General features: G+C 44.4%; 1 protein-coding gene across 1 annotated transcript in view; it reads right to left on the reverse strand.

Annotated features, from left to right (window-relative positions):
- Positions 1 to 3686: 3686 nt before the first annotated feature.
- The window catches only part of MIPOL1 (mirror-image polydactyly 1), a 203100-nt gene continuing 192122 nt past the window's right edge, over positions 3687 to 14664 (reverse strand). The window contains exon 13 of the mRNA XM_051806544.1: positions 3687 to 3872. Within this exon, the coding sequence (XP_051662504.1) occupies positions 3860 to 3872 (13 nt within the window). The 3' untranslated portion in view covers positions 3687 to 3859. The remainder of the gene's footprint in view (positions 3873 to 14664) is intronic.

Raw genomic sequence — 14664 nt, forward strand, 5'->3', positions numbered from 1 at the left:
CGGCGGTGGAGGGCAAGAGACGGAGGAATGAATGAATGACGGAGAGAATGAATGAGTGAATGAATGAACGAATGGAGCGAATGAATGAATAACACATACACAAATAAATAAATAATAGAGCACAAAAATCAACCGATTGGAAAACCGCTGTGTTAATATGAGAGATTAAAATATTTGCCTGTTTGGCTTCCAGTATAAATGTTTTCTATTGGTGTTATACAAACAGGCTAATTTTCAAAGCCAAGCAAAATACAGCGATGAGAGGCTAAAGGCATTGCCTTTATAGGGTGGCTATGGGGCCCTGCACGGGTGCATTACACGCGTGTCGGCGGGCAGGAGGAGCGGTGGCGAGATGGGCTAGAGGTGCAAACCGTGTCTGACGGGTCTCTGCGCACCAGCACGTGGACAACTATCCCACCACAGAACCCGCTTGTGTTTCCAAATTTCCCAGCGCCCACTGCAGGTGCCCCGTAAGAGCTTGCGCAGGTGCAGAAGTGGGAGGCATCAGGATCCCCAGAGATGCTTATCCGAGGCAATGCCCTCTAGGCGCTGGTAATCATATGGAAAGGGCCCAACAATGTGCGTCCGTCACCCTGGAACTTCCTGCCTGCCCTGGGGGGTCGGGAGAACATTCCGCTTCCCAAAAATCAAATTGTACTCTGGGAAACAGGAGTTCTTCCACCTCACCCTAAAAGGGGAACCTGGAACTCTAAACTGTCCAGCCAAGGGTTTCTCTCTGGCAGCAAGAAATCTCATCACCTTCCTTGGGAGGTTTGCCCCAGCAAGGGACACATTGGCCAAAGGGGAAGACAGGAGGAGAGAGATGACCTCTTCCAGTCTCCGTGGGGGTTTCATCATGTGCAATAACGCTGACCCTGTCACCTTTCCTCTTACGAGACAAAGCTGACCTTGACAGGACTCATTTCAGTGGATCCACACTCATCCTTTTAAACACTCCCTGGGCAGGGGGCAGTTTTCTTTTTTCTTTTCCTAATGAGTGTGACTGAGATTACATGGACCTCAGCAGAGTCCGAGGTTCAAGGATTTCTGGATATTTCCCACTTTGTAAAGTGCCGTAGGGGTTTATTTTTATTTGAGGGGAGGGGGCTTCTTCTATGTTTAAGAAATTTTAAGAAATCTAGAATAAGATGTTCCCAGGGAAAGCAGTATCAAAACACTTGTGTCTTCTGCAGAAAGAGGACCCAGACCTCATAATGTTTCTACTGGGGTCTATTTAGACCAAGCATACATGTTAACTGGCTAACTAAGCATTTTACTGTTTGTAATTTACCTCCCTGTGCATAATGATTTCTCCAAAGTGTACATTAAATGACCACATAGTTCATGTCCAAGAATTACTCTTTACAAGTCAGCTTACCTTAACGATCAATGTGCCGTTTATACTTTTACACAATAGACTTTAATTGTAACAAGGCAGTCCTTTGGTCTATGAGAAATGATTTGTTTTGTGTCATAGCACAAACAGAGGATTAGGAGTTCAGGTAAGGAATAAGCAGCAGCAACAACTTAATTCCTAGGCAACAAAGATCCTGCTTTCATGCCAGATATCTTTCTAGTAAAAAGGAGGACACAGTACCATCTCCATCTCACTGAACCAGTCAGACATTAGTTAGCCTGTATTTCTTTCTGGTTTAAATCTGTCCAGGGTTTCCTGCCCTTCATCCCCTCCAGAGCCAAAAGTTGTATGTAATGCTATGCAGTGCTAAGTAAAAATAAACACAAGAGATTCACCAAATTAAACAGAATTCCATTTTTTTTTAATCCAGATTTAGCAGGTAGAGGTCGAAGGCAGCTCTCTAGATCTAATTTTTTAGCGTTCTGTATTTCCAGAGAGACTGGTACAAAGGTTATTGGACTTTAAAGTATCACTTTCATTTAGAACAACAGCTGATTCCTCCCCGCCCTCCTCCCCCCCCAATCATCAGCATATCCCAAATTCAGGCAGAAATTGTAGAAGCCAGAAAGGTCTAGGACAAAGACCCTCTTTCTTTTCCAGTGGCTGGGCACTGGTAGAGCATTGTGGTGGCCCAACTCTCACCCCTCACCTCTGTGGGGTGGTGGGTGGCTGGAGGACACACACCTGAGTTTCCTTGGGTGTTTCAGCAGAGGCAACAATCTGTGTACACACAGCGGGCAAAGCCTCTCAGAACATTTTCATCTTTGAAAATGAACCCAGCAACAAATAGATCCTGAGCTTCAACCCAGTTGCTTCTGCCTGGAAGCAACTGGACATCATCAGGACAGGTGAAATAGAGCCGGGGGTGTGTGCATCCTGTGGGCTCCCACCACCCCTCTCAGGTGTGGGGTACCATGGAGAGAGCTGTGGGCAACCTTAGCTTGGCTCCTTTATGCTCAGTGTCCCTGCTTATCCCTTTGCCTTTCTAGGCTGTTAGTGACCTTTGACAACAGGAAAGGTGGGAATGACTTGCTCAGACCATTATCTCCTCAAAAATTCAATAAATACAAATGAAGGACATACAAGTTCATGCAAAAATCTTTCATGTGCCCATATGAATGAAAGGCACTAGGTCAAACTCACTCAAGATACAGGACGGACAGGTGAAACAATCAAGAGATACATAGCAATGCCCTGCTGAATGAATGCAACCTTCAAATACTTCTTTCCTTGATACAATCTTTAAGAATAAAGCCTTCTGAGATCACTCTCCTAATGCCAATAAGCAAGGGAAAGAGGTGTCTAAGGATATTGAAGGATAGCTGGGTGGACTCTGGGCTGCAGATTGTTTCTTCTCTTCCATTATCAGCAGCATAGATTAGTGGATTTTATTCTGTTGCTTCTAGTATTTTGGAGAGATCAACCTACTGATGAGTTTCTTCCCCACTGGGACAAAGTCTCACACACAAACACACATATACATACAAGCACAAACACACAGAGGCAACTGGGCTCAAAGCATCCCAAGGGGGGGGTGCTGCACTGAGAGGTCAACTGCTTAATGCAGGCCCATGAGGAGACAACTGCGTGGGCTTCTGCCGTGCTCAAGTCAAATGAAATCTGGAAACACAGTGGCAGAAGCAAGAGGCCTTCAGAGGTACTTCCGATCTTTGGTTATCAACCTGTTAACAGGGACTGTTGTTTTGCTCTGTTACAGAGCACGTTATAATCTATGGGTTACTGGAATGTAATAAGTAAGACATAATTAAATGCCAGCCATTCTAAGTGCCTCTAAGAGGCACACAGAATTTTACAGGATGGAACTTCAAGGGACACTCAATATTTTTAAGCAGCAGTTTGGGTTTTTAAAGATTGGAAAAAATGTGTTTCCAGACTCCTCTTGATCTTATGAAAATATGTTTCTTTCACTAAAAATAAAGGAATGATACAGTGTTTTCCACATATTATCTGATAACAGGGTTATTTGTAGAGTACTTTTCAACTTCTTGGCAAATACATATTCATCTGAGAAGTTAGAATATTTCAGTCTACTGTACTGGCTTAAAGGTTTGCCAATTCCTTCAAATTTCTGGTAACATGTAAGATTTTAATATGTATTAATATATTTTCTAAGTAATAAGTGTGTTCTAATTGTATATATTGTCTTCATTCTAGAAATGCTAGAATAGAATAAAAGTTATGGTATGTATTAGTCAGAAAAGACATTAATGGAAAGGAGTCATTCATTTTCAAATTTTTATTTTCGGAAGGAGAAAGGTCACTGTACTTAATCAGGTGAATCGTTGGTGACAGGGCAATCTAAGAGCAAGTAATCAAAATATATGTATTTTGGATGGAATAATTCTTAGCAGTCGGATCTTCTGGACTGCAACAAATACACTCCACGTGTCGATGAGGTCTTGGAGTATGACAGTGCTGTTCTCATGATGGTAACCTTAGTAAGAAAAAAAAATTAAGAGAAAATATTTAAAAAAAGGAAAAAATATTTTTCTCAATATTCCCCTGCAAGTATCAATAACGCCTTTCAATATTGAGCTGCAAACCACAGCTAAACCCCTATGAAAATAGTCAATATACAGACACACGAAGACACAGAGGTCTTTAATTTACCTAAGACACAGGCGGGAGCTCTCCTCAGCTGCAAGGACCTGTGCTCTATAGGCTTTGCGGTTTGGCACATGCGACAGCCTGAGCCAGTATGAGGCAGTGGGACGCTTAGAAAATTAAAAATATATGGGGAGGGGGGAAGAAAATAAAAGAAAAAAGTTTTTCCAATACAACACTGTTTTAAGTACAAACTTATTGCTCGGCTTACTAAACACAGGGGTGCCTCGAAATGCTCAGAGAAGGAATTAAAGCTGGGGCGAAAGAAAGACTTTTGCCATCACGGCGGGTACCAGGCTGCGCTACCCGGCGCCCTCCCCTCCGCACCTCGCCGGTGTCCGAGCGGCTGGTGGGGCTGCGCCTCCGCCCCGAAGCGGGGGGCGGTCGCCCCTGGCGGGCTCCGCGGAGGCTCCGGCGTCCCGGGCGGTCGGTGCCGTAGCTGCAGAGCGCTGGGCGGGGGGATCCAAACGCCTCAGCAGCGCGCGGGGATTTCCTGGTCCGCGCCCGCAGGCACGCACAGCCCCGAGCGTGTGGGCTCCCGATGAGCCGAGGATTATCGGCCCCGGGGCGCGGAGGCTGCGGCCGGGACTGCGGGCAAGGCGAGCGAGCGAGCCGAGGAGCCTCCCTTGGCACGGTGCGGCCGCTCCCCTCCAGCCCGCCCGCTGTACAGCGTTGGGGATCGCACAGAGTTGTTAGCCCGTGACTGTGTGGAAGGCCACACGCACACACCCGCCCAGCTCCTACAAGCAGGGGCTGAGTGCCCCCCGCCCCGCCAGACCCGGCCGCTGAGCCAGCTCCGGCCCAGCGCCGCAGGCAGCGCCCGCCCGGGGAGTCCTCGCAGGGCGGGCAGCGGCCGGAGCGCGTCTGCACGTAGGAGGATTTCCTCTTCCTCCTCCTGCTCCTGTTCCCGCTACCGGCCGAGACCCGAAGCGAGCTGGGGCGGTGGCCCCCGGGGCGCGGAGCCGTCGCCCCCGCGGGGCGCAGCGGCTGCCACTCCCCCGTGGGATCACTTGCGCTTCCAGCCACCGCCGAGGCACTGGGGCTGCAGTTCCCTGGCGAGTGGGTATCTACTAAAACTGCTTACCTGCCTGGAAGGTTATCTAATTTTTTTTAGCTGCTGTGATCTGTGTTTTGTTTTTTTTTTTAATGGAAGGTCTTCCCCAGCCCCCCTAACGTAAGTCGGCCTTAAAAATAAGCCAATGGCCCCTGTGATAACCACGAAATCAAGCCACCTCCATGCCAATGGGTTTGCAGTGTGTGTGAAAATGCCAGCCCAGTCGAGGGTGGATATGAAATCTGATCTTGCTTTGGGTTCAGCCGAAAGAAATGATTCATGGTTGACTGTGTCTTCTTGATATTTCTTATTTTGATTTTTCCTGCTTCCTCCCTCCTGTCTCTCAGCGCACACTCTTTCCAAAGGGTCCTTCAAACACTAGAGGATTGCAATAACAGTGCCATATGCAGTATTTCCTTGAAGGGTTTTATTACTACGTTATCTAGAACAAAAACAAAAGGCATTTTGCAAAACACCTTTTTTAAAGGGAAGCAGTCGGCAGTCGTTAAAAGAAGGGAGGTTACGTGGCAAGCCACTGGTGCATTTAATAGTACCTTCTCTTTCCTTCTGAGCCGCACAATATTTGGTCTTTACTTCAAGCAGTTGTTGTGAATGCTTGATTCTTGCCTTCAGTTTTAAGAGTTTTCTCCCTAGATGATGGACACTTATTTTGCTAGCAGGGGTGGCACCACATCTGCCAGGTGTCTGCCACATCTGCAAGCAGATGAAGGGAGGCTGCATATAGCAAAAAGGGCTGTGGGTATGAGGAAGTCAGGCTCACACAACACCCTGGAGAACCAGGGAGATGGCCTGTAGAGCATGAGAGAAGTAGGGATGGGAATAACAAGCAATGAGGGCTTGAAAGAAAGATTGAAGACATGGAAAGAAAGGATATAAAGCAGACAGTAAGTGGGGGAAGGTGGACCACGTGGTTGCAAGTCAGGAGAAACTGAGGGATGATGGGAAAGGGAGATGACTGCAGGGAGCAGATGGCTGATAGGGGCTAGGGGACAGCATATAGGTGGACCACACCTGGAGCAGCTGTCTCCCTTTCTAGGGCATAAAAAGTAATAGGAAAGCAATCTACTGGCTGTTCTCTTCCAGTGCACACAACAGGAGACATACAATGGAAGTCTGCCTCTGAACAGCAAACAAGGAAGCTGGCTTTTTTATGTGTGTTTAAGGTTGAATTTTGACCCTGAGCTGACGTCATGCAAATCAAGGGTTGGTTGCTTCCCTCTAACAGGAAATAGAAGTCCAAGGAGTCAGGTTAAAATGAAGAGTTACTTATGCCGAAATATCCCCTGGTTTGGGGTGTAGGGAGAGGCTGATGCAGGGGTTTCAGAAGCTAGTCACCTTTGTCAGGGGTCAGAAATAGCCACAGATGTTTATTTGCCATACACACTAGGCCCTTCATAAACCTGTGGAAGGAAAGTCCCTGCTACTGCACTGTGCAGTCTAAGGATGTGCAGGATGGAATTACTAGGTATTTCTTGGTATTATAATGTCACAGTGTCTCCAGATTGGTTTCAAAGCATGTAAGAGCATGTGGAGTGCACTACTGCAAAAGTTACAAAGCTATAGGCAATAGAGACTCAGGTTAGATAAGGGGCTGGCTGGGTGGAGCTGGTGAACAATGCACGAAAGTTCTTTTCTTTCACTGATCTTGGTTCAAATTAAGGTTAAATTCCAAGGGGAGTGTATTTTTTTTTCTTTCTCAACCTCACTCTCTCTCTCTTCAGGAAGAGGTTTTAAAGGGCACCATTTTCAGTTAAAAAAAAAAAATCACAAAGAAAGATACATGTTAATACAAATGTAGCATTCCACAGAGGGGAGCCAAGAGCTGCGGGTGTCGCACCCACAGCTTTTATTCAGCCAAAGCAAGTTCAGCAGTTTCAGCACCTGGCAGGAGCAGGATTGATCCTGCTGTCAAGAAATAGTTATAGGAAAAGCAAGACTGCATACATGCCACAGAATCTACACAGAAAAAATACTGATATACAGGAGTGGGGAAAGAGATTATGGAAATAATACATAGAATTCAAATAATTCTGAATTTGTGTGGCTTAGAAATCAATACCTTTACCCTTGTAAAAAAGGTATATTGAAATCTAATCTGTGCAAGTATATAACAGAAGGACATAGAATATGAATTTTGCTATTAAATTTACAAAGTTGGTGCTGTAACTACAGGAAAATGCAATAAGGCTTCCAGCTAGCTACTCATAGACCTGCTTTTGTGGGGTGGGGAAGTAAAAAGGAAAACTAAAGTTGTATCAACTTCTTCACAAAGCAAGTTTCATAGGATCTGTTTTGCAATCTGTCATTACTTTTCTGCTTTAGAGCCAATGTTCCAGGGCACTGTAAGAAAGTGCAAAAGATTCAGCGTCCTTCCAAAATTTGAAAGCAGAAATGTGGTCTCTACTGTGATAAGAACTCCCCAAAGTGCACAGGTAAAGGTAGCACACATTTAGTGCTGGCTTTTCTTTGGTATGACAAGAGCTCTTGAAAATCAAAGGGGATATCTGTGGCCTTGATCCCATTAGATAGTACAAGTTTGCTATAGGGACGTTCTTGCCTTTCAAAGGAGTCCACAAGACCTCTGCCCACAGACTGCTCTCTAACTAAAGGGATGCAGCCAGCTCTGCCATGCTAGGGCCATTTGTCATCCCTGTGACTGCTTTTGTCTTTTAAGATATACGAGGCATCAAAATATATTATATGTCAGCACAAACTACCACTTCCCTTAAGACCTATGTGCCACATACACAGTACATACTACAGAAGCACAAAATACAGCCTTTGTTTTCTGAGATCTGTCTCTTTTTCCCCATGAAAATAAAATATTTTTATCTATGTGCGCAATGTGTGTTCTTAATACTGACCCTCAGTGGTGCCTCATTACTGTAAGAATGGACTGCAGAATGGACTTAACAGTGATTGTTGATGTGTCTTACAGTCCAAGGTAGCAGGGCTAGGTGTATTTCAAGCAGAGTGTTAACATTCACAGGAATACTTTGGCCAAAAACTAATTCTACTCCATGCCAATCCACCTAAACAACATTTCTTTTAAGTGTTGCAGAGCACAAAGCATTTCTTAGTCAAACAGTAGTAACTTAGAGCCCATCAGTGCCATAGTTGATGATCAAATGCAGCCATTACTGATGGACCTGAAAACTAAGCTACCAGCTGGATACTCCTCTAACCATGAGGGCCAGAGACTGCTGTCAGGTAGGACAAAACTCAAGTGAATTCAGGGTTCAGCCCCATAGATATGAAGTGACTGCCAGGGAGGGTGGATACTCAGTGCTGGCATTCAGCTCTGAAGTTCTGCTCTTGTGATACCCTTTCTTAATTTTTTGAGCCCTGCTTTTGACCTCCTCCCTCTTAATCAGCAACAGTGCAGTGTTTCTCACCCCATTTTCATGATCAGTGCAGTATCACTCTTCCTACTTAGAGGCTGTCATCCCTTCCTGCCAGCCCTGCCTGCCTCTTGGCATTGCTCCCTCCCTGTCATACTCATGCCAAGAACAGCCTCGCCCCCTCTCTGGGAGCAGAGCAATACTCCTGCCCATCAGATCTGCCCCCCAGATCACTTCTTTCCATTCACATTCCACTAACCTCTACCCAGCCACTATTCTTACCATCCTTTGACTTAGCTCAAATTACAGTGTAATTAAAATCACCATGGAACACAACTAAACCAACAAGATTAACTACACAATCACTTTGGGTTTTTTTTTTTTTTTGCAGCCTTACTAGACATCTACCTGGTTTCAGCAATTTTTGCTTTCAGACGGTCATGACAGGAATATATTTCTTTCCATATTGGCAAGGTTCATGGTCCAGCAACAAAAATACAGGACATAGGCATCAGTATTAATGAAGCGGAGTTCACTGAAATGAGCTTCCTAACTCTATTTTACATTTTCCTTTTTTTTTCAGATTACTCTTTTATTACTGTTTTCTGCCTCAGATAGTTTTCTCTCTAGTCTCTTCCACATCCAGAAATTCTTAGGGAGGAATGGACCACAAATACACATACTCTGAAGGGCTGTCTAGGACTGACACCAAGCATGAGGTGTTGGTGATGGGTGATGGCGTGACGCTGTGCCTTAGAGAATAAGCATGTTTCTTGGAATCAGAAAAGAACACAGTAAGGGCTTGGAGACATCAGCTTATATAGACTATATCTGAGAGTAGAAAAAGGGTGTTGTGTCCAAGTTAAGTATCTGCATGACCAAGAATTAGAAATGCCTTACTGTTTGGACAATACTTGGTAAGTGATATCAGAAACTCACTCTACTCAGTTTATCCAAAAGAAGAATTTCTCTTTGGATTCTCAGGAAAAGGAAGTGTAATGAGACCTATTGGTCTGAAGCTAAAAGAAGACAAAGACAGACTAGAAAACAAGTTCAACAGACTCTCTGTGGAGTCCTTCATCAGGGTTCTGTAATTCCCCACACATCTGTAGCTCCATCTGAAGGACTGGGACTTGCTCTAGGTGTAACAGACCAAGGGGTACTGGAATTGATGTAGCTGTTGTTGGTATCCAGCTTTTCTAGGGTGAGTCCACCAGAAAAGCAACAGTAAGTCAAGAAGGAGGAGCCTGCCATTTGTTTTCTTATATGTTGAACAATTCTATAGGGTTTCCCACATTTATGATGCACAATAGCTTTTCAGAACTTTTTCCTTGGGTTGAAATATACTACATGCACATATTATAATCACCATAGATTGCCATGGCAGCTAGCTAGATATCTGTGTTGTATATCAATCACTTAGGTAAAGGAATAACTGAATAGGAACTAAAGACATAATTTACAGGTTTTGCAAGTGGGGCGTGGGGTGGAAGGAGGGAACAGGACATGCCTATGACAGGTGGTGGTATATCTCCTACACATCCTGGGTCAAGAGGATAATATGTGGTTCAGCCTGCCAGACCTCAGTTTGCTTTACTACTAGTGGAAAGCAATAGTCACAGCACCTAGTTAGGCACCTGCAGCAGGTGTTTTTGGAAGAGCTCTAAGAAGATAAAATGTCAATAGCACTGAAAAAAAAAGACTATTAATGAGAGAGTAGGTAGCAGGTCACTCAATAGCAATGGTTGGCTCTACAGGAAATGAGGTTGTGTGAGGGTAAAGTTCTGGAGAAAACACCTCATAACATGCAAAGTTAGTCAGTTGCAAGCAAGATTTCAATGAATGCAAAATTACAAGGGTAATTACTGGAAATCAGGGTGAATGGTTACAACAGGCAGTTGTGGATTTGCTATATAGGACTATTGAGAACAGTCCTGTGGGATTTCACAAAAACACCCACTGATGAAACTGTATTTTCTTTAGGTATAGGCAGTTCAGATTTATAACAGTCTTACTCTACTGGCTGTTAGAGCTTTGGGGAAATAAAGTTATCATGAGCAAACAAGTGAAATGTGGAGGAAGCAGGACATTTATCTGCCTGAAAAGCAATTGAGCTGAGCTTCTCCATTATGTGATCAAAGAAGAGCAAAACTGTGAAGCTTTCTGCCCTTCACTTCAGCACATGCTCTGGTGGTTGTTGCTGTATTCAAATGTTTGATGCTGTAGCTGTGCAGATACGAGCAGTTTCTCTCACTCTCCACAGATAACCCTGAACACTGGCAGCACAACCCTTAGTCAAGTCTTTGCTTAACACAGTGCAGGGTGAGTTTGCACATCTTTGTCCTTGCTTCTGCACTTCAGGTTCTCATAAGATGAATAAATTCCAGTCCAAAAGTACTGTAAATGGGTGCAGCGAGTCCCATATGCAATGACTGGGAAGAATGGGGGAATCGCAGTCCTGCAGATGTCTGGGCCCAAATGGTCATATGGTTTAAAGGCCCAAGTGGAAAGATCTCTATTCTGGCAGTGCACACATATGCACTAGTCAAGGAATCCTGCACCCCTAGGAAAGCAGGAACATGGGTCATCTAGCAGAAGACATGACTGCCTACATCGTCCTGCTGCTAAACCTCAGTTACTGCACACAACACAGCTACTCCCACAGGAAAATATCCCTTGGGGGAACAGTCTGCCCATAGGACCATGCTAACCTTTCTGAGCTCTATTCCCTATGACAGATTGCCTAGAAATTCATTAATTTTTACATATAACTTTGGATGCCCTGAAATGCCACAGGTTCCTCTTGGTCTCCAAGGGAGCCCCACTCCTTTTTGGAAGCTGAACATCAGTGCAACTCACAAGAGAAAAAAAAAATTAGGATGGTACAATTCATTTTTGTTGATACTCTGGTATAGTCCAGGGAAGTTGCAACCAGTTCCAGAGATTTTTCCATGGCTCAGCAGCCAAACATTAGTTTATAAAGCAGTCCAACAGGGATAATATTTTTCTTAAGGACTACAAAATTCCTTTTGTACATATAAAATTTGTTGCTGATATGATAGCTTGTCTTAACATAACTACTGAGCACATAAAGGCATATTAACACTTAAGCCACAAAATGACAAATTTGCTCTAGACATGGCCCTTACTTTTGTTCATACAGTGGCAACTCATTATCTTGGACAGCTGAGAATGAATCCCTGAAAGCTGTAATTTAGCAAGGACTAGATCTTCCAGATGTTTCTAGTGGTCATCAGTCTATCCACTGAAAAGGCTGCAGCCCCTCAAGCCGTGTGCCACTGCCTTCCTACACAGAGCTGCCACACATTCAACCAGCCAGCTCAGCACTACCTAAGCTAGCTAAACCAAAATCAGTCAGGTTAACCAAGCCCTGCTCCTTCTCTGCTCTCTAGGACAGCACAAGCCTGGACTTGCTAAGCCACAGAATGGGAACCATTACAAATGTGATAAAGACCTGTGGGTGGCTAAAGGTGGTGTTGCAGTGCTGATAGCACCAATAGAGTTGTCAAGATCTGCCTAAAAAACGCTCTTTCTACTTTAGTCACTTCTAATCAGGCCCACTGTTAAGAAATACAACATATAGTCAAATGCTCATTTAGGCATTTCTTTTGCTAACTTAGGGACAAAATACTATTAATTTTCCTTTTAAATGTGTGCTGAGATCTATTGATGAAAACTGTAATAGGGTTCAGATCCTATTAAATATAACTCAGTATTTACTATTTTGATATAACTTTTTGTGTCCTGTTTATATCAAGAAAGTCTTAGCAATAGGACAACAGAAGTAGAGAGGACACCATGAATTTTCATATTGCTTATCTAGCAACCAAAACAGCTACATGTTAATTAGAAATGTTTTATTTGAAATTTAGAACCAAGCTAGTTTGTCCTATCAAACAAGACTTTAGTGAAAAAAATGTACACAATCAAATTTCAACTAATTTTCTAGCCTTATGCTCACACATAACCTTACTAAGACATCTACTTTCAAATATTACAACAGCTTTCACTTCCATAAAATTTTTAAAACTTCTATATGTAAGCATAGCAAAGTATTTCTGTCACTCATTGTAACAACTTTTCCTCCTTTTCTATGTCTGAATCTGAAGCAGGTAAAGCTTTCACACTCATGCATATTTGGGTTTCACCTTATTCCTATCTATGGGGCCTGACGGGATTCATCCAAGAATCCTCAAAGAGCTAGCTGATGTCACCACACAATGTCTCTCGATGATTTTTCAGTGGTCTTCAGAATCCAGAGAGGTGACTGGAAGCTGGAGAACATTGTCCTGATTTTCAAGATAGGCAGGAAGAAGGACCCCAGAAACTACAGGCCTGTCAGTCTCAGTTCAGTGCTTGGTAAAGTTATGGAGAAGATTATTCTGGAAGGTATTGAAAAACACCTGAAAGACAATGCAGTTCTGGTCACAGCCAGCATGGCTTCATGAGAGAAAAATCCTGCTTATGATACCTGATTTCCTTGTATGACAAGGTAACCCACCTAGCTGATCAAGGAAAGCCAGCTGATGTAATCTTCGGGGATTTCAGTAAAGCTTTTGATCCAGTCTCTCACCGTATCCTGGACAAAATGTCCAGCACACAGCTGGAAAACACATCATGTGGTGGGTGAGCAATTGCTCAAGGTTGAGCACAGAGTGTAATAGTAAATGGGGTACCATCAGACAGGTGACCTGTCACCAGTGGGGTTCCACAGGATCTTAGGCCCTGTGCTCTTCAACATCTTCATAAATTACTTGGATGCAGGACTAGAAGGGATACCAAGCAAGTCTGAAGATGACACAAAACTGGGAGGAGCTGTTGACTCCCTCAAAGGCAGGGAGGTCCTGCAGAGAGACCTTGACAAATTAGGACTGGGCAATCACCAACCATATGAAGATCAACAAGAGAAAGTGCCTGATTCTGCACCTGGGATGGGGCAACCCCAGATGTTTGTACAGACTGGGGAACGAGATGCTGGAAAGCGGTGCCACAGAAAGGGACCTGGGGGTCCTGATCGACAGCAAGTTGAATATGAGTCAGCAGTGCCCTGGCAGCCAGGAGGGCCAACCGTGTCTGGGGGGGCATCAGGCAAAGCATCGCCAGCCGAGGGAGGGGATTGTCCTGCTCTGCTCTGCGCTGGTGCAGCCTCACCTTGAATATTGTGTGCAGTTCTGGGCACCCCAATATAGGAAAGACATTAAGCTCTTAGAAAGCATCCAAAGGAGGGCAATGAAGATGGTGAAGGGCCTTGAGGGGAAGCCGTGTGAGGCGTGGCTGAGATCACTTGTTCTGTTCAGCCTGGAGAAGAGGAGACTGAGGGGAGACCTCATTGCAGTCTACAACGTCCTCATGAGGGAAAGAGGAGGGGCAGGCACTGATCTCTTCTCTGTGGTGACCAGTGACAGGACCTGAGGGAATGGCCTGAAGTTGTGTCAGGGGAAGTTTAGGCTGGATATTCAAAAAAGGTTCTTCACCCAGAGGGTGGCTGAGCACTGGAACAGGCTCCCCAGGGAAGTGGTCACAGCAGCAAGCCTGACAGAGTTCAAGAAGCATTTGGAAAATACTCTCAGGCACATGGTGTGACTCTTGGGCCAGGAGTTGGACTCAATGACCCTTGTGGGTCCCATCCAACTTGGCATATTCTGTGATTCTGTGAAAATTTAATTTCTACCTTGCACTTTCTCTGTTATGCTGCTTTAGCATCAATAGGGCAGTCCAGATGTTCTGGTTTGTGTCTTCCTTGCCTTATGCAAAGAAGAGTCCTACTTGAAGCTATGATTTATCTGTATCTTACTCAATTTGCTGATCTGAGCCCAGAACTCCAGAAACAAAATGTTTGATGATGTTTAATAAATGTTTCAGAACCCCATGGCTCCATATTCATATCCTGTACCGTGGGTATGGAGTCCTACATTTTTGGACTGTGTGAGGATAGTGTCCCCACCAGTGAAAATACGGTGGAGCAGCAGAGCTCGTTTGCCATAACACAGTCATAGTTTGAAGTGTTATTTTCTGTACAACCATTTGGAAAAAAAAAAAGGATGAAATAAATGCCACATTTGATCACATTCCTAATATTTATCTATTTGTGCATCTCCCTTTCCTGCTTAATTCTACCACTAATGTTGAGCAAATATCACCTGTAATATTGATGTTCTCCATACACTGGTAGACTGTTAGAGGTG

Source organism: Manacus candei, unplaced genomic scaffold, assembly GCF_025592945.1.
Source record: "Manacus candei isolate 608988 ecotype Guabito, Panama unplaced genomic scaffold, ASM2559294v1 h1tg000067l, whole genome shotgun sequence".
Lineage (NCBI taxonomy): Eukaryota > Metazoa > Chordata > Aves > Passeriformes > Pipridae > Manacus > Manacus candei.